Here is a 23,112-nt window from a genome sequence, read left to right as displayed (position 1 = left end):
TCTTTGATCCCCCTGAGATGTGATCTCCATGGAAATTAAATGGCTCACTTCTAATTGGAATTAATTATAATTACTGGTAATATTTCACTTTTGAGCTAACACACACAAACACACACACACTCACAAAACACAGTGTGGTGACTTTTTCACTGGAAGACAGAAGACATGTTTTTTTTTTTTGTTCACATCTTTATTACTTACAAAAATAATGACCAACATTCTGCATTAATGACAAAAATGGCTCATATGCAGTGGGCCTTTTCATTTTCTATATTAAAGCTTGCATCAGAACTCACCCACTGCCAATCCAACCACTCTCCATTCTCACAAACAAGTCCAATCCAGGATATGCACTCAAGCTCAAACTCAGTCAGAAGAGCCACGTAAGAACAAATAAATATAGACCTTTTTCTTCTTTTTACTTCAAGTCAGAATTAAAGCACTTTTTGATCCTGCGTTTCTGGATGAGAGAGGAATATTGCAGAATTTAACCACTGAAATGTCCATTTGGCACAACTTCACTGTTCCACATTTCCAGTTCAATATGAATGTCTAATACAGCCATCGGGATTATGAACATAGCATCTAAAAACAAAATAACGAGCAATGCATTCCCCTCCTAGTCATCCAACTCTGGTTTTGCTTGTGTTAAGCTCGGTTGCTTTCGTACACACATATAACAAGCATGTCAGATGCTCCAGAAACGGGTATGAAGCCAAAATATTTGAATGGCTTAAAAATATCAGATGCTCTGGGAACAAGGCACTTGGAGGCCAGGACTATTTAGAGACAAAAGAAACGAGATCCACTGAATACTGTTGCTTTCAGTGCAAGTACCAACATCACCATGCACATCAAACTTTGCTATTAGGATGCTCTGACATGGGTAACATTGTAGTTTTTAAAACAAGTCTTGACATACTAAGCATCACTGCATCTCATTCAAACTAAATAAATATGCTTATTTCTTATTAATGCACATGTGAGGTAAAAAAAGAAAGAAGATAGATAAGTAACTGCTAAGACATCTCCACGCTAAGAAACTCTTGCTGAAAATAAGGTCCATTTTGTAACTTTAGTACCCCATCGTAACTAAACACGGGAACATCGACAGCTACTTCTGCGAGTTGGAAAATCTCACAGTATAACCAGTAGGGGGTGATAAGACTACATTCTTGGAATGAGAACGATTCCAGCCTCACAACAAATGCTAACGAGGCTTCCACCTGCTCAAATCTATTCACACCCCCATCCAGTGTTCTGCTCATATCTGCGCTTCTAGTGTTTGGATTCGTACAGTAGGGATTGGTTATTAGTGCAAACAAACCCAGCCTGGAACCAGCAATCCACTGTCAGAAAAATTGGGTGGAATTTTGCAATAGGCCAATAAAAAGCCAAATGTCTCAAAGAGAAAAAAGCAGAAGGGACAGACAAACGGTGGTCCTGTGCTTTGGTCAATCTGATTCAGTCGCTATGATATTCCCAACGCTTCTACTGCAGCAGCTTTTGGTTGAGGATCTCCCAGATCATAGCTTTCCTGAAATATGGCATATGATTCTAAAAGAGAAAAAGATGCACGTATTACTAAGACATGTATTACTATGCATGTGTGTGTACCTGTATACACAAAGTACCTGTCTGAATGTGAGGTTGCGTCCTCGGGAGATATAATCTGCATATTTGCATACGAACACGCCACAATCACTACCGTTCTTCTGCTGAGGGATCTCCTACAAACAATAAGAACAGCGCCGAGCTCTTACAGACAGAATGACAGGATCAAATGCTCTTCTACAGAAGTCAAATTAAAATGAACTTGGAATAGTAGACGAATTTCATTTGAAAAAAACAAAACAAAAACCCTTAAACTAAAGTAGAAAAAAAAAACCCCACATAATTCAAAATATAATATACATTTACAGCAATGCACACGCATACTATTTTTTTTGCAAACAGTGCTGTTTCTTTTATATGTTGTGCCCTCTTGTGGACCTATTTGACAATGCCGAATGTTTTAAAAGCTAGTGATCACTGAGCTCACTTCTTGTTTTTACCCTGTGATATTAAATTAATTTACAAATTTGGTAATTCTGAAAACACAATTGAATATCTTGTTCCTGTTGACAGCCCTATACTGTTCTTATATAGTTATACATGTGCTTACAGAAGGTCGTAGACTGCTCAAGGTCCACTTTGATGTGTCCAAATCTTTGCCCTTCTTCACCTTGAACTCCTCTTTCAGATAAAGCCTATATAGATACAGTCATTAGGTTAATGATATAAACAAGCATAGTCCCCTTTGAACAAACTTGAGCGCAAACTTCAACACCCATAAACTTAACCTCATCAGCACAAAAAGGACAATTACACGTCCCGCATTTTAGTTACACAGCATACAGCACGGTACGATCACATTATTATACATGATTATGTATTAAGCTTTTACATTATCACTTACAAAATCATGTTGCAGATGTCATCGTGCCTTTGACCCATGGAATCATATGATCGTACAGACTTTGATTTGAAGTCAACAACCTACCATGGTAAAAGGAAGAATTCAATTACACACGCATCCAAAACTCAAAACACATATACGCGTGAATTCTAAAATAATTTTTTTTCCATGCTAATGAAAGCCAATCAACAATCCAATAACTATTCATCAGGCACCACACAATAAATGCTTGTCTTCATCACTGTACAACATTTCTATGGGTTTCTAATGCTTGAATTCATGACATCACTCACAGCAAGAGACCAGTGAACACCCAGGTGAAGAGGGACCAGAATGATGTCATATAGGAAGAGGTCTACAGCCTTAGTCCACCGCCGTACTGCAGCATGTCCACCGCTATGCAACTTGGGAAAGAGGAAGGTACTAAAAGAGTAGACCTTCCTGCCTACTACTTCCTGCTCACTGCGGGACATCACCAGATTCATGTAGAAGTTGATCACCTGAAAGTGACAGGGTTTTTATCTGATTAATTCTTTGATTAGACAGAGGTCACAACTGACATTCTGATTTAAGATTTTGAACAACAAGAAAACATTGCGAGGGGGTTTAGTTTCATGTTATGGCCAGTAGGAAATAAATGGTTGACTAAAAATTGCTAAAATACAAATATTAAAAATATATTTATATTCTATAAATATATTAAACAAAAGAAAATTACCACAAGCTGTAAGTATATTTACACTTTATAATGTACACTATGAAAGAATATTTAGAAATTTGCTTAAGACTATTTTTACTATTGTTATCAAATCATTTTAAATACATACTTTAAGTGAGCATTACATGACGGAAAAAGTATTGTAAAAATAGCAGAAAAGTGAATACGCAACTAAATATCCAGTATCAGAAAATACTAAGAATTAAACAAAATTAATAAAGTAAAGTTAAAATAAAGTTATTCAGTATGGTATCTATATATTGTGCATTTCTAAGAAGCCTTTTAAAATGATACTACCTCATCATTGAGCCAGCTGCCCTCTTGCAAGGTTGCCAGATCCCTCTGTGTGATACGCAGTTTGAATGCACTGCACAGAACCAGGTTTGGATCAGTTTGAGCAAGAGCAGCACTCACTTCCTGCTGCATCTCCTGTTACATGACACAAAGAAAACCCTGTGACTCAAACCAAAAGGAACCAATCTGTGAAACAAATCAGCACAATTACATACACATCATTGTTCATATTCTGATCAAGTCTTTATTAAAAAAAAATATTGGCAGATCCCCATTACATGGCATTTATGAATACCCAAGCAAATATTAGGCGGAAATGCTGGTGTTATTTTTTATTGGAAATGCTTACTTTACGAAACAAAATTTGTAGCAATTAGGTTAATGCTTTATGTGACTCTAACCAGTAAATGATCAAAATTCCATGTTAATACAGAAATATTCCTGTGCAAGCGTATATAAAACAGTGTTTCCCGTACATTGATTTATCTGCGGCGGCTATAATTTATTCACAGCATTATTAACGGTATTAATTCACAACAATAGCTGCGAGCACTAAGAGATTGTGGCGTAATACAGTAACATTTACAAGGACTAGATTTAGTTTGAGGCACTAACCTTAGTGAGTCTGGGAAACTCCTCCTCACTGCGCCTCGCTTTATCTGTAATCAGTTCAGATATGGAAGGTAGTGAGGGACCTGCAGCTGCTTCTTTCTCCTTAAGATTCAACCTGGCTTCAACCTCAGCGGACAGGTCCACATCTACAGGCTGGACAGAGGGGAAGGAAGAGGGGGAGAGATTAATACTTGTTCATCTGTACGCAACAATAAAACAATACGCACGTACAATTTTTCTTGCAGTTTGGTTATCCAAGGAGCCTTCCTTGATCTCACTTGCTGAAGTGCTTCGATTAAAATCTAATGTTCTGTAACAGATTTAAAAATAAATACATTTAAAATCGTTCAATTCGGATATGCACATATTAATCAATAATGCTTTTTAACCAAGTTAAATTGCTACCTTTCTTTAGTATGCATCAGTGGATCCCACCAAACAGACACATTAGGTATGGCTGAAGGCAAAAACGGAAAATTTGATTTGACCATTTAAAAGCATCATGGCAGCTACACATTAAAAAGTTGAAAATAATTTAATTAGTTACAAAAAAAATTAAAAAAATAGCGCACAAGAAAAGCAGTGGGTGTAATAAGCTCACCTCTGATTGGAGCAGGTCTGCTAATGTCAGTAGTGCGATTGATGGAGGTGTGTCCATTGGCCTTGTGTCCATCAAGGGAGAAAGTGGTGCTAAAAAAAAAATTAAAAAATTACAAACATAGCATTAACTTTCTCTAGCCATGCTATACTGATTTCAACAGTGGTCTAAGGGATCACGCACTTACATTGGAGGCTTCATTCGTCCAAACGGCAACAATTTGCTCTTTGAATATTTCTCTGACGCCATCTCTACCAGCTTCCTGTAATGCTCTCGATCGCTCTCTCTTAGTGCCTACTCAAAAGACAGATGCTCAGGAAATCACAGACATAAAGGCATTAAAGTTTCCAGTACATTAAAATTGAGTTTCCCTACCTCCTCCACGGTCAGGCGAGGTTTGTGTGTTCGGCTCGGATGCTCCATCTCAGCCGGTCTTGCGCTTAGCCCGTGGGTGTTGCAAGACGGCACTAGCTTCAGGGATCTGCGCATCTCCCTGCCTTTGTCCTGGCTTCCCTTGTACAGCATTGCTCCTCTGCTCAATGAGAAATACACAGACTGTTATACAATGTCTAAATGACAAAGCATCAGCAACTATCCAGACCAAGGTTTACAGCTACAAAACAGAAAGAACTCGAGTTGTGGTTTCAAAATGAGACTGAGTTTACTTTTTAATTAAATGTCAGAAATAAAGGCCTTTTGGTTATTAATTTGTAAATATATATTTTAGAAAATGAATATCAGCTCTCATTAACCATTGAGTTTAGAGGCAGTTCATTCTTTGCTCAGTGACAGCAATGTACACAACAGTATATAAATAAAGATGCTGCTGTTAGTAATTTGTGACCAATTGTTCTTCAATACACTATTGGAAAAGATATGATCTTGTTTTAAACTAAACATTGTGCATATTTCTGTTTTAATGAACCCATCTTATTGTTTGCATAAAGCATGACTCCTCATTATAGCTGAGTGTTTATTGTCTTAAGTCATGACCATATTCTGTGCATCATAGAGCGGTTTTACCACATTCTTTTTATAAGAACAGAAATGTATCTCTCATTTAATCACGTAAAAAAATGTAAAGTCATTATAACTTTATATATTCATCCAATCAGATATAGTAAACATTAAAACCTGGCAAATGCAGAGAAAACTAAAAACAGCTCAAATAGTGTAAAATATGACAAAATGATACTTACTCAGGTTTCCATAAAGCCTGGGGGTTGTGGTGGACATTGGCTGCTGTTCTTTCATTATTTTTAAGTCCGATTTCTATCTGTTTATCTGAAGAGAGATAATTAAGCGTACAGTGCACTGCCAATTAAATTTTTTTTTTTTTTTTTTTTTTCAATGAATAAAGTTTCTAACATCAACCGCAAAGTTTTAAGAAGTAACGTGTGTCTGTCAAATGTTTTGGCAGACCACAGAGATCACACTCACCCATTCCGTCGCTCTCAATCCATGAACTCAGGCTGTTGCTGTGTATGTCATCAATACCCATAAAGGCAACCCTGCCAACCTGAGCCACCAGTCAGCAAAACAAGACAACGCATTAAACCAAGGCTGTATAAACAATGCATTCGTTTGCAAGTGCTTAGTAGTTATTATACGAACATACCTCTGTAAAGGCTTTCTGCTTTTCATGCTCTGCCTTTCTGTGGTGTCTTGATCGGAACAGCCCTGCAATCCCTGCAAAAGTCTTCTTGACAACCCTGAGGATCACATCTGTAAAATAATGATTAAATGAATGCATGTCTTAATGGTAGTTGACTGAGAAATGTCAGTTAGGCTCTGTTGTTTACATGGAAGCGCTCATCTAAATATTTACCATGTCTTGCTCTCTTGACTTCTGGATATTCGGTCACACAATCAGCTGAGTACACACTGCAACCCGGGAGAAAATAAAACATGTCGTCAGTGCATCAGACGCATCAAAGGCCTAGTCCGTTAAAAAATTATTTTTCCTCACCATCAGTCTATCATACATGTAGATGAGTTTGTTCATTTGAACAAATTTGGAGACATACAACATCACATCACTTGCTTACCAGAGGAACCTCTGCAGTGAACGGGTGCCATCAGAATGAGAGTCCAAACAATTCATTAAAAACACGACAATAACTCCAATCAATTCATTAATTCTTGATTTTGGCATAAGCAACAGTACAGACACAGCAGTCGTGTGGATGATTTGTGGATTATTGTGATGATTTCATAAGCTGATTTAACTCTAAATCTGACAGCACCTATTCAATTCAGAGGATCTATAAATGAACAAGACTGTTTTTTGCGCCCTTGTAACAAGTCTCGACTGTCATACAGTCTGACATTAATAACCGAGATCCCACAGTGTGACAAAGTGTGCTAAATTTCAAAACATTTCTTCCAATATAGAAAACAAACTTATTTAGATCTTGGATTGCCTGAGGAAATGTTTATAAAGTGTTCATTTTTGAATAACTACTCCTCAAAAAAATTCTTTAAAATAAAAGAGGTAAAATGAACATCACAAAGCCTTCAGACTATAAAAATAAATCACATGGCTTTATTAAAGAACACTTTTCCTCTGTTGCGCAGGCACGAACAGACAAGGACCTTATCTAATTGACAACTTCCATATCTGAACTGTAATAACATTTTGTAAACTAACTTTATGTTCAATATTCCCCTATTAATTGAATGACAAAGACGCCGTTTCTTTTGTTTGTTTTTGCTGAAATATACTGTCTATTGATGGATTGTTTACATTGGACTGATTTCTGCCCCTAAAGTCAGATATAAATAATACACTGCCTATTGTTCATATTAATGAACAAGAAACAAACTGACACAAAAGGCACTCTGTGGCCATTTAAATAAAACCCCAAATTAATTAGGTTCAAAAACGAGGTTTACAAAAAGAGTAATGTCACACCTTTGATAGTTGCGTTTGGCGGGCCTGCTGTTGTCCAGCCGCTGAGTGTCTGTGCCCGCGGCTCGTGCTACACCGTTACCGTGATCGCTAGGCCAGGCTGCGGATTTCTCACCAGAAAAAGGCACGAAGAGCGACGATAATCCGTCAACTATCCATTCATACATCACAAACCACCACGATGAATAAGACTCTGCTTCGTTGGTTAGTGCCAGGTCTATACTGAATATTGTGAATACGAAAAATGGACCCACTCGTGTTTTACTAGCCTTCCGTACGGCTGTACGTTTACTGCGTCACTGATTTGTCAACTGCGACACCGCGGCGCTGCTCGTCGGATAAAGCCCTCCCACTCTCCGCTGCACTGAGATTGACGTTCCTTTACACCGCCAGTTAAGGCGCTGCTGAGCAGCACACGTTAACCCTCCGTTCTGCATACTATCTACCCTAACTAGTATTAAAAATGATTAATATCGCATATAATTTAGGATGGATATTATGCACATTGGGACGCAGACCTTTGGTACGGATCTGTCACTGGGTTCGGTGCAAGAAACAGTTAATAAAATGTAATAATAAAAATAATGTTTTATTCAAATTCAATTAATTACATTTTATCGGTATATTTCGTAAAAAAGTGATTGGTTTCACGCAATTTTGGGGGGGATTAATCGGATACGCGACTGAGGATCACGTGTCTCAAAGTGGAACAAACATCGAGTGGGTGTGCTTGCGCTTATGGTATGTTCTATGTTTGCTATAGGTTTTCACGGCAAAGGCATGTGAAGTATTTTAAACAGCAGTATTGACATGACATAATCTCAGTTTAAGCTTTATGTTGCGCAAGACAGTATTACACAACGTACTGCCTATTTAAATATAGCATGACAAGTGACTACACTGCATGTAATGTTAATTTTTAAAAGCCTGGTGTATGGCGAAACAGCCGCTACAACTACACATGCGACTTTTTAAAAACATTTTTTTTATTAAACTAAGCACTCATTTTTCAGTAAATACGACAAAATTAAAAAGAACAACAAATCCCTATAAATAACAAAATTATGTAACTGTATTGAAGGGTGTTGAATTAATGTCAGACATCCATTTTAACGTATCATCTGTCTTTGAAGATGAAGAGGAGTCCGACTGCCATTGGCAATTTGTCTAGAAAAGGTAAAGCAAAAAATCAAAAATAAAAATAAATAAATAATAATAATTAGGAACACTTCTGATATATTACAAAAAGTGAACAAGATAATACGTTTACTGTATACCTCAGAGTCCAAGTGGTGTCCTGGAGTTCACCGCATCAATTTCCATTCTTCAAGCCAAAACAAGTTAACACGAAATTATTGTGATTATAGGATTTACAATGACTGATACATTTTAAACATTAAAATGTAGCACAAATTACCCATACCTAATCATGAGTTAAGATAATTATGTAGTTTGTATGTCTCTGTAAAATACCATGTACGTTTAAACAATATTTGTAAACAGCACTAGGTTTCAAAAATGATAAAGATCAGTTGAGGTCCTACTGTAAAACAGAGACAAGACTTATCTAAGAAAGACTTTGTATTTTATTATTATTTATTGGTATTGTTACACTGCTGACTCTTACGTGTTTACGGGGGGCAGATTGACAGAACCAATCACAGGCTGCACCATTGGCTGACGGGTCCCGGCTTGCCCTGCTGGCATCAAAGAGGGCCAAAAAGAGTAGCCAATTGGAGGAAGAGGTGGTGCATGGGAGCCATAGTGATGGTGATGATGGACAACCCCTCCTCTCATCGCTGAATGCTGAAGGTCCTAAACAACATCAAACTTAGCATTGTAAATTATTACTACTTTTTGTCGAATATCAACATTGTTTGAGCAGAACACGACACCTCTAGATGTTTACCTGCCCTGAATGCCCTAGAGGTGTGATTTGACCGTTGTTTCCTCCTGGGTACATGGCCACTGGCGGGAGAGCCTTCAGCATCATATTGTGCATGATGATCTGGTGCATCTGTGCATTCTGCATTAGCATCAACTCCACCATGTCTGTCATCAGAATAATAAAGAAGAGAATTTTTGGCCTGGTGTAAATCTTGAAGTGTACTTTAAACTCCATTTAGTACTTTAGTCTTATCAGCTATTGCATGCAATTTGGCAGCTACACTACTGTTAAAGAAGTTCTCTGTTTTAATAGAAGATTCTATATTTAAAAATGCAGTGATGTAAAACTACAGATAAATATATTAGTGCCGTCCAACGATTAATCCAAAATAAAAGTTTTTGTTTACATATATTTTAGTGTAGTGTGTATATGTATTTACATGTACGTAATTATATTAATAATTAATCATTTATATCACACAAATGTATTTCATGTATAAATGTAGCATATTTTTCTTAAGTATATGCATGCATGTGTGTATTTATATACATTTTGAATATACACAGTACACACGCATATATTATGCAAATAAATGTTGTTGTTTTTTTATTTTGGATGCAATTAATCATTTGACAGCACTAATATATGTGTGTGTGTTTTTATTATTACACGTTTATCTATTACTCCAGTCATGGAGTCTTCAGTCACCTGATCCTTCAGAAATCTACTTGCATTTTTTAGGATCTTTGATGAACAGAAAGTGTGGAAAAAAAGCATTTGAGATTGAAATCTTACATATATTATAAAATATCTTTACTTTCACTTTTGATCTATTTGTTCTTGTCTTGTAAGTACTCTTTTAATGGTAAGCACGGGTTTAAATGTCCTAAATGCCACTATTAAATGGCTTTTGTGTCTATACAATATCTTTTTTTTATGCTTTTAATGTATACCTTCTTTAATACTTCCTGATCTGTAGGGAAAGGTTTGTGGAGGTGGGATTTGTGCTATGAGAGGCTGCTGCTGTGGTAACTGCTGGATAATGGTGGCTGGCTGCTGAGGAACCTCGTGGAAGGAGAAATAAGTTATTAGAGGGGTCCCAGCAACAAAAGCAATGTAACAGACACAAGTTGATTATGTACCTGTATATTTTAGAACAGCTAAAAGTCACTGAATCGCAACAATAAATGCAGATATTCTGTGTATGATTAAACGAGTATAACTAAATGTGAGAAAACGTTTCCTACGGGGTGTTGAATGATTTGAGGGGGCTGAGGAGCAGGAGGAAGGAGAGGAGCAGGTGGAGGTGCAGGGGGCGCAGTTTGGTGGATATGGATTGGAGGCACGGGTTGGAGTGGCCCAAGAAGAGGTTGATAATTATATTGCCTATGAGATCCACCCCATGTGTGAGGTCTTCCCATATCCTCCAACATATGCTGTTCCTGGTGCATGCATATAAACATACTCAAATGCACACTAATATCTGTATAATATACTCTTTATGCGCAAAGAAGATTATAATATCATATCTGCGAAACATACCCTCAGTCTCTGCAGGAGGTTTCTTTTCCGTCTCAGAGCGCTGTGTAATGCACCTGCTTGCCCATCGTAACTTCCTGTGGGATTAAAATATAAGACATGCGTTATATATGTTGTATTTTTTGCATGCTCAGCTGTTTTTGTTTTTTTATTCCATGATGAGTGTTATTTAGGCTTGGTATAAACCATTTGGAGGATTACTATAAAACACAGGGATTCTGGCAATGACGCAAAACACATAATATGTCAATCATGTACATTGTTTCTAAACTACTCTCAAAATTCTATAAAAAAATACTACTCTCGTGTACTTGTGGAAAACGCTGAACCTTCTCGTTCAATGTTGTCATTTCTCTCATTCTCCAGTCTCTAAAGAGGAGCAAACAGATGATATAATGTCTTTTAATCGACAAGTTCGGTCTCATGATAGTATGTTGTCAACGAAAAAGAAAGAATACATCAATGTTAGTTATGTATAACTGAGAAAAAATCACTTTAAACCAACTTACCTTTTCCAACATTTTCAATCTGAGCCTTGTCATTTGGTCAACCACCGGGTCTGCCATTTTAAAAACACTTTGCACATACGTTATTTAATTACTGTCCATGTTTGCTGGAGAAGGGTGTCTGTTGTCAAAACATATCTGTGTTGCAGAGTTCTTTGCCCAACCCTCAAGTTGCTAAGTTACATTAGAAAGACACAGGCTCTTTTGTTAAGATGAACCCATAGCATTCTGATAATAATAATAATAATAAAAATAATAAATGGATAAACATGTTGTTTATAGTTTCCAATTAAATATTTTGAATTAGTGTTTTAGAAAAATCTCAAAATGTAATCATAGAACGGTCACAGAAACCTTTATTATTATTATTTTACATAAGCAATTATGTGTTTTGAGCATTTATAAATGTTTGGCATTGTTTCATTCGCAGTCTTGAATAATATACCATAAATATAATAGTTAATTGATAAAATAATTATTATACTCATTACGTTTTTACGAAATTGGCATTTCTAAATAATTTTATAGATATTTCTATACCTTTATATTCCAAATAAAAGGTGATTATAAAGCATTATTATAATAATCTTATATTTTAATATTTATAATCTATTTCTTTCCTATAATATTATATTTTCAAAGTGTATTACATTTAATTGGCATAACATTAACAGTTTATGAAATTTGGCCTTATATTATTAGTGAAGAAAATAACTAACCGTTGTTAAAGGTTAATCTTATTTACCCGGGCTTTTACCCGCGTCTTTCATTCGTCAATCACAACCCACAATGGGAAACACGACTACGACAACAAATACACAACCTACGTAGGATGCCGTTTCTCTCTTTCCTGCTCTGCAATAGGGTCTAGGAGTTGTCAATCAAAGGGTCATGCTTGCACACACTTTCTAATTGGTCATTCAGGCCCAATGCATTTAAAGGAGGGCGTTTTGAAAAGAGCAGGCGTATTTCTGCAACAAGAAATATCATTGGCTTGCAAGTTCGCATCCTTTGTTCTAATAGGTTGTCGCTGACTGTCAATCCGATAAGGGCGGGGACAAACACACTTCGCGGCCATGTTGAAATTACACTGACAGTTACTCCTTAGGAAAATCTCTGAACTCTCAAAACATTGTGAAAAATTCGTTTAAGGAGTTTTACAGAAACAAAGTTTCAGTCTGACTGGCGTCCCCTCGAGTGTTTCCTTCATTCCCATGAAGCCCCTTCATCCAGGAAATGGATCAGGATGAAAGGCAGAGAAAATTAGAGGCCGGACGAGCAAAGGTAAGCGCTAATATTAGCAGAGTAACTTTACATAGACATTGATTTGAATATATATTTTTTGTTATTTTGTATGTGTGTAATTAGACCAAGTACCACATTTATTTAGGTGTTTTTTTTTCTTCTTTTTGTTTGAGATGCACTTGTATTCCGGACAGTCACAGTCACTCCCATTGTTCTTGGTGCACAATCTCTTATTATAAAACTTGTTTGTATGTGGAACTGCTCAGCCCTACTCAGTTTATCAGTGTATCTGTGCCTAACCTTATAACTATTAAGTGTCCTGAACATGTTATTAATATCATGCTATAGTAGTAACAGACATAATGAGACTTGAACTTGAAATTTTGTGTAATGTTACGTCGTTCATTTGCAATGGTTCTCAAAATCAGAACGGTCTTCTTCAGCTCTAACGTTTAGGCTTTTAAAAAATGTTAGTATGTAGCTTTGGGCATTTGTTTGATTTGAGTTTAAATTTGGGGTAAATGTGCGTTGGCTTTGCAGCCAAAAAACTTCTTTAATACTTATGAGGCCGTCTTATGTTCCAAATGAAGTAAAATTTCCTGAGAGGAATTTGATACAGCTCTGTCTCTAGGCAGGATCAGTGCAGCTCACAGGTATCTACAGTGTATATTTAGCTCGAGAGCTTTTACGGGAACTGCACTTTATCCGCAACGAGAGGAAAACAGAAATAAAGTGGCATCTTTTCGCTTGTTAGGTGTTTCTTTACCTTCTTCTTTTTAAAGGACGAGCGCTTTAAATGACGTAAAAAGCACGACGCTACTACATTTCATTAATTAGATACTTTCTCATTGTTGGATGATATTCAGTCCACAATGCTGCTTGTTATTAATAAAGAGACCTGCAGGAGGCACCACACGACTGAAACGGTAACATTGCAAGGATGGATTTCAGGACTGCTTAAATGTAAATGTGTAGACCTTTACTCACCCGAATGTTGTTTTAATTATACTTTGTGTTTATTTTATGTGGACCACTCACGTTTACTGTTATTTTAGGGAAAAAAAAAATCTTGTTCCTCCTTTGCGGTGACAGCATTTTATATTTTCCATTTAAAAGTTCATTAAAATGCAATAAAGCATTCATGTTTTGTCTGTAATATATTTCTCTAATTTGAAACAAGTTGGCATTTCAACAAACATTAGTTCATATTGTGTGTCTTGATTTGTTGTTAAATTGTTAGGTTTATTTAGTTTAAAGATTAACCTGTTCTAGAGCGACTAGCTTGTTGCCATGGTTTTTGTTAACTAGTCAGCAGTCTATCTGGCCATAGAACACCTGATAAAATCAGTCGCAAAGGTTTTTTTTTTTTTTTTTTAATGTAAGTCTTCATTATATTCCTATATAATTTGAATATGCACTCCGTTTTAGTGACTACTGGATGCTGAATGATGTAGCCTAAATATTATATGCAAGTCACTTTGCTAGATGCTGTTTGTGGCTTGCGTTCCCCTAGGCTCTCTTCATATCAACGTCTTATGTGATTTGACAGTCAGTGGGCGAAACACAAACTGATTCTCTACGTGTTTATGAAAGCAGGTCAGATGTAATCCAGTGGAATAGCCTGCTCGTGTGTGTGTGTGTGTGTGTGTGTGGGTTTTTTTTTTTTCTTTTCTTAGATATATTCGTACTCAGATATGGGTTAGAGGGTTAGTCCAGATAGCAGCTTCAAGATAGGTCACAGTATGCATGTTTATGTGAAACGTTTACGTGCGTTTGCTCCTCCTTCATTTTTCCATCTTCATTTAGTTTTCAATGGGTCCTGCCGAGCACACCATTTGAATTGGTGGTCGTAATGTTTTCATAGACCTGCCCAGGAATCATATGGTGTTTTGTTTGGTTGATGGATTGCTGTCATGTGACTAATTTAACAGCCTTAGGGGTTATGCTTATGTTTGTACATAGAAACACCATTGTCATATTTGGTCCAGGAGGGCTCATTTGAGCTTGCTTTTTAATCTGGAATAAGCTTCTTAAGGCAGCTGTGAGAAACCATCTTTTGCAGAATTGTGTGTTTCAAGCTTCACCACATTTCCATGCTTGACGATCAGGGATTCTCCTAAAAAGGAAGAGGATGATGATTTTTTAAAAGTTGAAGAGCTCATCGTTTTGGATATCAGTTTTTTTAAACCATTTTTTTTCTTGATGTTGTCTTATATTATGGACTAAACCAACCCTTAAGTTGAAGATGAATTTCTTATTTTTTATTTATTTAGTATGAAATGTCAGTCGTGCTGGAGATGGATCTGTTTGACTGTTGACATGGCTTATGTTTTAAATCCAGCACAATGTTAATTCTGTGGACCTGCTATCTCATCCTGATGTACGTGTCTCTGTACCTGTCTCTCAACCTCTGGCGCAGCTTGCTCACTTTAGACAGCGCCGGGCAAAAAGCGAAAGCTCGAGCACGCAGAAAAAGACGCAGAAGAGGAAGGGCCAGACTGTCCAAACGAATGAACGGTCAGCGCAAGAGCCCCACCTAGAGGAAGGGCAGACAGACGATTATCATGGAGAGATCAACAAGGAACTCTCAGAGGTTTGCTTTTGATTTTAAATGGGCTATATGTTAAAAGTTTCTTATACTAATCATTTTTTTTGGTCAATGTAGGAACAGATAGTGACTATTTGAAAGCCCACAGATTTATCAGAGTTGAGATGTTTTTATCAAGAATATCAAAATGTGGAGTTTACTTATACAATGTTTAGGTTAATACTAAAGAGCTGTTATTTACTGTAGTGTCTTTATATCATGCAAAGAAAAGATTAATTCAAACTATAGTCTCATTGCCAGATATGTCCAGTCTCAAGTAAGCTTTGTATAATATAATATAATTGTGTAAAAATTATAAAAATTTTAATTTATCTCATCTATAATCATAATTGCAGAGCTTGTATAAACCTATCCACATTGCTATTATCAGGTGTTTTCTTAACCACCGTATTCTCACTGTTTAATTTTGAGGAAGGAGCACCGTACATATTTACATATTAATCTAAAAGACTTTAAAACATGTTTCTTTTGTTACAGAAGGCAATTTATTTTAAAATATAGCTCAATACAAAGTGAGTGCAAAGACCCATCACTTGTATCTTAAGGCCATATCATGAAGAATAAAATTAACTTGATTTCTGAAAAATATTACCAAACTAAAAACGTTCTACCCAGTGATGCTTATTTTGTTAATGTAGTGATGTATATTGCTACCAAGTGATCGTTAACAAAATTTCAAATGCAAGCAAAAAATAATTTTAGTAGTTTTCTGACACCAGTCGGATGCAACAGTCACAGCGATGGAGAAAGCATTATAGAGTTTTTAGGTGTTTTTTTTTTTCTCTCTCTTGAGTCACGTAAATGTTTAGTTTTAAGGTTTCTGATCTCTGAAACACTTTTTTTGACTTCTAGAAATTTTGAAAATGGTCACCATGTACCAAAATATGGCACAAACATTTTAATTAGCGTATTTTATGATATGGCCTCTTTAGGAAGTGGGTCGGTTTACGTCAATGACAATAAATACTTGGTTGTGTGACATTTTTCTAAAGGGCATAATGTCTATAATCACTATATATGTACTATATCCTTTCGTTTCATTTGAGTCAGAATAGAAATTCAAGTGAACATGATATTTAGACCTTATTTAGTATTTGTACACTGATATAGAAAATTTCAAATCTATAGCATGTATATTTGTGTTCTCCATCTGAAAATAGGTCACTTAGCATAACATGGCTAAGGGCAATGTAGTCATGGTAACTGTAGAAAATATGCATGTTTGTCTGAACATTTAGGCATTACTCAAACCTGATGGGACAGACAGCAGTGTTCCAGAGGTCCATCAGTGCAACAGAGAGGACGATGAAACTGATTCCCAGGAACAGAGGTCGTCTTCTGGGTCTCTGGCAGAGTCAGAGCTGCCTGATCAGGCAGAGGATGAACTTACAGAAATGATTATAGTTGCACATACTGGCAAAGAACAACTGAAGGTAAACCTGACACTTTAAGGAACACCCAAGACAGATATTAAAATTACAGTTATGTTTTACCATTGCGTTCATGCATGTTTGGCACATTTCAGCCCATCCATAAGATCAGAAGCAGAACAGACACATTCGCCAAAGAAAATAAAATTTGATTTCTTTTTATTTGCCTGTAATTATAGTGTGTGTGTAATAAATAAATAAACGCACATGTTTTATTTTGGATGCGACAGCACTTATCAAATGATTAATCAAGTTCACAGAAAATATTTCTTTAAAGAGTATATTTATGTGTGCTGTGTATTTTGATTATGATTATGTATAATCCCAGTAATGTGGAGAGCATGTCTAACACTCTTTGCTCAGATGATATTGTTTTGAAAGATACAGTTGAAACTGGAAGTGTGCGTCTGTGTACAGCGTTTTTTCATGATCTAGCCATTATCCTGAAATGGAGAGAAAGATTCTCTCCAAACTGGGTTACATCTGTCCGTTTGAATGGATTAATTTGTGGCCATGGTTATGCACAAATCTAGAAACCTGAGGCAGAGTTATGCTTTCTGGAGCATAGTGTTTACCATAATTGGCTTGCTTGAATTTTTTTTTTTTTTTTTTTTTTTTTTTGATGATGCAGTGGGAAGGGAAGAACCAATTAAATTTCATGGATGAGGTTAAATGTATCCTCATTCTGTGTGTTCATTCCACTCATGGATTTAAGGATTAGATTATAAATTTTTTTTTTTTGCTCAAGGAAGGCTAGATTTTTAAGTGTCAAAAATTGTGCTAATTCTGTATAATGTAACTCATTGGCTAGAGTCCAAGTGAAACATGTAGTTGTGAATGTTATTTACAGATACTTTAAGCATACTGTTGGTATTACTTAATTCTTCACACAGCAATTACAGGCTGCAGTAGAGAAACGAAATGAGATCATATCACAGCTCAGTAAGAACCTGCAGGTGGCGCTGCAGAGCAGAGACCAGGTGCAGCTGGAGGCACAGCAGCTCACTGGTCAGATACAAGCACTACAACAGCAACTACAGCAGGTAAACTTCATACATTTATTTAAAAATGTTTTTCTAGTCCTAGGCACTGATTAATTAACAGACCATACTTAAATTAAATGGACTACTTTTATAACAAAGTGTTTGTAAGATTGGTGATCTTGAGTATTTAATGTTTGGTTTGGAAAGAACAAAATACAAAAATGCTGGGCCCTCTTGGAAATTTAAAAATGATGACTGGTTGACTTCTGATAACAGTACCCCCATTCCTCTGGATATGGACAGTCTGACACGTCTTGGTTTCAGTAATGTCCAAATGAACAAAACCTTAGTTCTTAGTCCCCAATGTGCTACGAATCCATTATTTTGACTCTTCATAATAGTTCATAATAGCCCACCACACTGTAGGAGTCTAAATGCATGAAATGTAATACAACTTGCAGGCTAAAGAATATCTACGTAGCAAAAGTCAAGGGTGTGTGGATCTGACACAGACCGTTCAGAATCAACTGCATGTACAATTGGAAGAGTCGCATCAGGTTAGGACACATTTCTTTTAAGTTAAACGTATAATTTGAAGCTAAATATGCACTTTTGTTTTCTCAATATGTATTTTTTCTGTTTGTTTTAAAGATGACCAAGGAACAACAGTGCCTCTTGGCTCAAAAAGAAACTGAGATCACAGACTTGCAACAGAAATTGTGCATCATGGAAAAATCCCTCTCTCAGCTTCAGCATGTCTTTACCGAGAGAAGTACAGATCTAAGATTTGATGAACATGGTGGTTTAGATTTATCTGCTATTAGCCATTTGTTCCTTGATAATGGTCCTGACTCTAACTCTGAAGGTTTAATGCAAAGCCTTAGAGCTGAGCTTGAGGAAGAACGTAAGAACGGCCAGCGAGCTCAAGAACAAGTAGAAGCTTTTCAGAAGAGGGTACAGACTCTGGAGAATGAGAAGACCCAGCTGAAAGCTCATCTGGCTGCTGTTAATGAAACGAAAGCTCAGGAAGCCCAGAAATATAAAGTAGAGAAAGATGAACTGAACCATGAAATGGCTAGACTAGATAACCTTGTGAAGGAGCTTCAGCAGCATCTTCATGAAGAGGAGGAGACAGGACGACATATGCGTTCCAAATATGAAGCTGATATTTCCAATTATGATCTCAGGCTTCAGACTCTGGAGGAGGAAAGGGAATTAAATGTAGCCCAGCTAACCGAAGCTCATGAAGCTGCTCTTAGTCGCCTGCAAAAGGAGCACTCTGATGAGATCGATCACATCCAAGAGCTGCTAAACCAGGCCCAAAGTCGACATACTAATTCTCATCATAATGTTTCCAAAGACTTTGGTGCAGATGTACCCTGGAACAAAGTCTCCAAAGAGCACTATAATGAGGAAACGGCCACTGAGAATGCTGTCAGAGACAACTATAGTTTTGACATCTCTGCAGGGGGTTTCCAGGATGTTCTTATGGAGCGTTACTTGACCTCAGAAGGGCCTCAAGAAAGTTCATTAATTGAAGAGAGTGTGGAGGAACGCAGCCTGATGGAAACCTCGGAGACATCCAGGTTTGAGCTAGACACTGAGGTCATATGTCATGCTTCAGATGTCCCTAACAATGTCACATCTGATGGTGAAAGGTCTCATGCAGAACTGTCTGTTGTTCATGGCACTGAATTTCCCCAACCTAATGAAATGTCCTTCACTGATGCCCAGTGGCAAAACTCAACCTCGGTCATTGAAGAACTGAATGAGAGCTCGGGCACTATGGACTTGGCTAAAGAACTTCTGATCCAGCAGTGCCGAGACCTATCAGAGCAGTTAGAAGAACGGGAACGACAGCTTGAGGTTCTTCAAGAGGAGGTTCGGCACTCTTCTGAAGAGGTTGAGGAGGCACGGGAGCGTTGGAGCAAAGCTTCAGAGGAGTTGGAGGAAGCTAAGTGGGAGTTGGAGATAGAGCGTGAGAAACGAATTCAGTTTGAGGAAGTTATAAGCCAAAAATTGCATGAAGAAGACAACCTCAAGAACATACTGAGTCACATGCAGATGCAGAAACCGATGCACCATCAGGACAATGAAAGATTAATGTCTGACGACACTGGTTCCAATAAAACCTCAATCTTTTTATCTGTAGAGGAGATGATAAAAGAACTAAGGGAGGAAAATGCTCAATTGGTGCTAAAGCTCACAAGTCAGGAGCACCTAGTTAAAGAGGTCTATGACCAGAAAGCAACTCATGACTCTACACATAGTGAGCTTTCTTCTTTGCAAGCTCAGAGAGATGACTTTCTATTTCAGCTGGAGCAACAAAAGGAAAAACACCAAGCTACTTCAATGCTCCTTGGTCAAAAGACCTTGCAGGTGGACCAAGCCAATAGTGAGCTTCAGCAGCTCAAAGCTGAAGTAGAGGAGAAAGTTATACAGTTGCAGAACTTGAAGAAAGAAAAGACCGACCAAGAGTCTAAACTAATGTGCCTTAAAGAGAACCTCTCCAACATAGAAGAGGAGAAGGTTGCACTTGAAAGACGTCTACAAGCTTTGGCGGACCAAGCAGAAAGCATGGAGAAGGTTCTTGAATCAGAACTGAAGAACTTTGAGGTTTGAAACTTAATTGCTCTTTTGAAATAGAGCATATTCAATGAATAAGCTATAGTATAAAGTAAACTGAGAATAAACAAATGCGTAAATTTATTTTCAGAATGTCGAGAAACTGGAGTGCAAATGTGATCATCTAACTAACTCATCTGTCTCTCTAGCACCAAATTGAAGCAAAGAATGCAGAGCTCAACGAATTCAAGGAAGCACAAGAGAAGGCAGAAGAGGAATACATGGAGAAAGAGAGTGCCTTAATTAAAGAACTCGTCATAGTCAAACAGGATCTGGAAGAAAGACAGAAGCAACATGACGAGGAGAAGAAAATTCTGGAAGAGAAACACCAGAAAGAGGTGAGAACCAGGTTGACCTGTCTAATGGTGAATGTTTATTTAATAGGATAAGTGAAGAAGACATGCTGAGGAAAGTTAACTGAAAAGTTGCATGAAATTGTGCATACAGTACATAACTGTTGATGACATGGTTTTTGTTTTTTGTTTTTTTTCTACCTTCAGGTTAAATTCTTGAATGTACGTTTTGAGCGGGAACTTTCTGAGCAGTCTGTTCGCCTAGAAGAAGAGCAGAAGAGACAAATCAGCATGATTAAACAGGTTAAATAGCCTAACCTACCTTACCTAACTTTATTTATGCACGCATCTATATGGATCATATGAATCTCTTTAATTTGTATGCACTGGTCTTTATCCTAGGTCTATGAACGAGAACATGAAAGGGAGCTGACAGAGCTGGCTGACCAACACAGTGAAGAAATTGGCAGACTTAAAGATGAGCTCTCCAGGGAGCTTCAAGATGGACTAGAGGCTGCACATCAGGCTGAGCTACTCCAAACACAAGTACTTGTTTGCTCTCAGGATTTTTATTTTGCTTCCAGGGTATGTTTTTGAATGTAATGCTGTCATGCTGCTCAAAATATAACCTTCAAAAGTAAGATTCTGAAAGGAAGAAATTAATAGTTTTACTTAACAAGGATGCAATAACTTGATCAAAAAAAGAGAGAAAAATGTTTAAAAGAATTCTATTTCAAATATCCCATTCCTTTTTAACCTTTTATTCATTAAAAACTGTCTCACAGATCCTGTGATACTGAAGATCAGTGAAAATGCTGAAAATTAAGTTTATAAAATGTATTAAAACTGATATCTAAACTGAATTTTACACACATCACTGTATTTTTGACCACTGTCTGACAAGAAGCATGTGTGCTGCATTCCTAATAGCAGTACAACAATATTCTAAATAAACCCATATTTTAACTGCTTTTCATTAGTTAAAACGCAACACAATTTCACATATTCAAGTTTGTTGGTTTTACTGTTTATAATCAGAGTCATCACAACCTGGAGCTTGAAGCTTTGCGTCTGAGTTTGACCAACTTGCACACTGCTCAGCTGGAGCTTTCTCAAACCAACATGCAGAAAGATAAGGAAGTGGCCCTCAGTGAGCTGCAGACCATGTTAAGAGAGAAATGGGCGCAGGAAAGTGCCATGCTGCAGACGCGGCAACAGTTCGAGCTGGAGCTGATCCGGGAGCAGAGCCGAGAGCAGGAGCAACGAAACCAACAAGTGCACCAGCAAGAGATTGGTGAGGGTTTGGCTTGTTTAATATAAAAATGTTTTTTTTTTTTTTTTTTTGTAGTATTACTTTAGTGCTGTGGCAATGCAGTAGGATTTGTGTTTGCACAAAATATATGTGTGCATAAAATTGATGGATATGTTCTTTCACCATATAGATAATCTGAATCGGGAATGGGAGAGGAGAGTATTGGAAGAGAAGAGCTCAGTGGAACAGTTGCAGGCCTGTAAACTAGAGGTGAATTATTATTATTATTATTATTATTATTATTATTTAGACTTTTCAGCTTGCCAAAAAATAAATGTGAAACAAATTTGTACAGTGCAATGTGTTCTCTTCTTCATAGGATATAAAGGCAGAGTGGCTATTGGAGGCTGAGAATGTCAAGACGGAACTCCAGAGTCAATTAAATGATGTCCATCATAAACTTAGTGAGACCCAGGCAGCCCTTACTGAGACTGAAGTTGCTCTCTCAGAGACACGGGGTAGGCTAGAAGACCTGCAGCATTCCAGGGATCAAGACATAAAAAATCTGGAAAAAGAGCTCAACCAGGCCTTGAGTGACAGAGATGCTGCTGCACGTGAGTGTCATTTTAAACATTTGTGTTAATTGAGCCATGTTGACAGTGATGTGGTTTCCTGGTCCGATTTATGGGTGTTTTTTTACAACTGACCTGTTTGGAGTATTTGTGTCAGAACCCAGTGGGGTTTTTTTTTTTTTTTTTTTTGTCCCTTAATTTGGTTTAAGCATTTGCGACCATGCCATAACAAGTGGTTCGATATCACCAGAACAATGTGGGCTTGGCTCATTTGAAAACTTATAGTTCAAAGTATTGCAGCCCAATCACATTTTGAGGAAAGTGCAACATTGTAACAACTGAGGGATGTTTTGGACCAAAGCTAACAATCAGCAGATTTGAAATCCCCTAAATCCCCATCTTTTCCCCCTCAGGTGCAGTTGAGGAGTTGGTTGCATGTCACAAGGCAGCACTGCAGGAGCAACTGGAACATTCTCGAGCCCTAGAGCAGAGAGAGAAAGAGCTGAAACAAGAGGTACCATGCACGTGGCATATGTTGTCACAAAATTGCAATGCAAATGCTTTATTTCTGTTTGTACTA

At 37.2% G+C, this 23,112-nt stretch overlaps 3 protein-coding genes across 8 annotated transcripts in view; 1 reads left to right on the top strand and 2 right to left on the bottom strand.

Moving 5' to 3' along the window:
- Positions 1-168: 168 nt before the first annotated feature.
- On the bottom strand, positions 169-7,907 carry senp2 (SUMO specific peptidase 2). Its single transcript, XM_043242202.1, has 17 exons — positions 7,595-7,907; positions 6,509-6,564; positions 6,299-6,405; positions 6,121-6,199; positions 5,880-5,964; positions 5,056-5,212; positions 4,868-4,974; positions 4,684-4,772; positions 4,488-4,539; positions 4,314-4,392; positions 4,086-4,235; positions 3,474-3,605; positions 2,752-2,958; positions 2,459-2,538; positions 2,165-2,249; positions 1,635-1,730; positions 169-1,557 (listed from the first exon to the last, which is right to left on the bottom strand). The coding sequence occupies exons 1-17, from the start codon at positions 7,756-7,758 to the stop codon at positions 1,492-1,494; spliced, it is 1,791 nt and encodes a 596-aa protein (XP_043098137.1). The 5' UTR covers positions 7,759-7,907; the 3' UTR covers positions 169-1,491.
- Positions 7,908-8,215: 308 nt separating this feature from the next.
- zgc:112416 (uncharacterized protein LOC550509 homolog) lies at positions 8,216-11,714 on the bottom strand. 2 transcript variants are annotated; one of them, XM_043242522.1, is made up of 9 exons: positions 11,528-11,714; positions 11,330-11,387; positions 11,022-11,095; positions 10,727-10,921; positions 10,433-10,544; positions 9,501-9,643; positions 9,219-9,406; positions 8,869-8,915; positions 8,216-8,758 (listed from the first exon to the last, which is right to left on the bottom strand). In XM_043242522.1, the coding sequence occupies exons 1-8, from the start codon at positions 11,582-11,584 to the stop codon at positions 8,870-8,872; spliced, it is 873 nt and encodes a 290-aa protein (XP_043098457.1). In that variant the 5' UTR covers positions 11,585-11,714; the 3' UTR covers positions 8,216-8,758; position 8,869. The 2 variants fall into 2 exon arrangements, with proteins under 2 accessions (XP_043098457.1, XP_043098458.1); XM_043242523.1 differs by lacking the exon at positions 11,330-11,387 and having other exon boundaries at positions 10,727-11,095; positions 11,528-11,616.
- Positions 11,715-12,594: 880 nt separating this feature from the next.
- The window catches only part of pcnt (pericentrin), a 35,097-nt gene continuing 24,579 nt past the window's right edge, over positions 12,595-23,112 (top strand). For all 5 annotated transcript variants that reach the window (XM_043241766.1, XM_043241765.1, XM_043241764.1 and 2 more), the window contains exons 1-13: positions 12,595-12,808; positions 15,189-15,362; positions 16,616-16,810; positions 17,701-17,850; positions 18,252-18,347; positions 18,442-20,406; positions 20,565-20,753; positions 20,916-21,011; positions 21,111-21,254; positions 21,747-22,002; positions 22,151-22,230; positions 22,340-22,574; positions 22,946-23,046. In XM_043241766.1, coding sequence (XP_043097701.1) covers positions 12,761-12,808; positions 15,189-15,362; positions 16,616-16,810; positions 17,701-17,850; positions 18,252-18,347; positions 18,442-20,406; positions 20,565-20,753; positions 20,916-21,011; positions 21,111-21,254; positions 21,747-22,002; positions 22,151-22,230; positions 22,340-22,574; positions 22,946-23,046 — 3,729 coding nt within the window. In that variant the 5' untranslated portion in view covers positions 12,595-12,760. The remainder of the gene's footprint in view (positions 12,809-15,188; positions 15,363-16,615; positions 16,811-17,700; positions 17,851-18,251; positions 18,348-18,441; positions 20,407-20,564; positions 20,754-20,915; positions 21,012-21,110; positions 21,255-21,746; positions 22,003-22,150; positions 22,231-22,339; positions 22,575-22,945; positions 23,047-23,112) is intronic.

Source organism: Puntigrus tetrazona, chromosome 6 (assembly GCF_018831695.1).
Source record: "Puntigrus tetrazona isolate hp1 chromosome 6, ASM1883169v1, whole genome shotgun sequence".
Lineage (NCBI taxonomy): Eukaryota > Metazoa > Chordata > Actinopteri > Cypriniformes > Cyprinidae > Puntigrus > Puntigrus tetrazona.
Note: the sequence above shows the minus strand (reverse complement) of the source record. Positions and strands in the feature narration are given on the sequence as shown.

Excerpts from the sequence above, each read along its gene's own strand:
- senp2 (XM_043242202.1), bottom strand. The coding sequence starts at position 7,758 with ATGTATGAATGGATAGTTGACGGATTATCGTCGCTCTTCGTGCCTTTT. Across the intron at positions 6,200-6,298 it reads AGCAGAAAGCCTTTACAGAG|GTTGGCAGGGTTGCCTTTAT; the intron begins GTATGTTCGTAT and ends CTGGTGGCTCAG. Across the intron at positions 2,539-2,751 it reads GTGTTCACTGGTCTCTTGCT|GTTGTTGACTTCAAATCAAA; the intron begins GTGAGTGATGTC and ends TTACCATGGTAG.
- zgc:112416 (XM_043242522.1), bottom strand. The coding sequence starts at position 11,584 with ATGGCAGACCCGGTGGTTGACCAAATGACAAGGCTCAGATTGAAAATG. Across the intron at positions 11,096-11,329 it reads AGGTTCAGCGTTTTCCACAA|GAAGTTACGATGGGCAAGCA; the intron begins GTACACGAGAGT and ends TTAATCCCACAG. Across the intron at positions 9,407-9,500 it reads CTCTAGGGCATTCAGGGCAG|GACCTTCAGCATTCAGCGAT; the intron begins GTAAACATCTAG and ends GATGTTGTTTAG.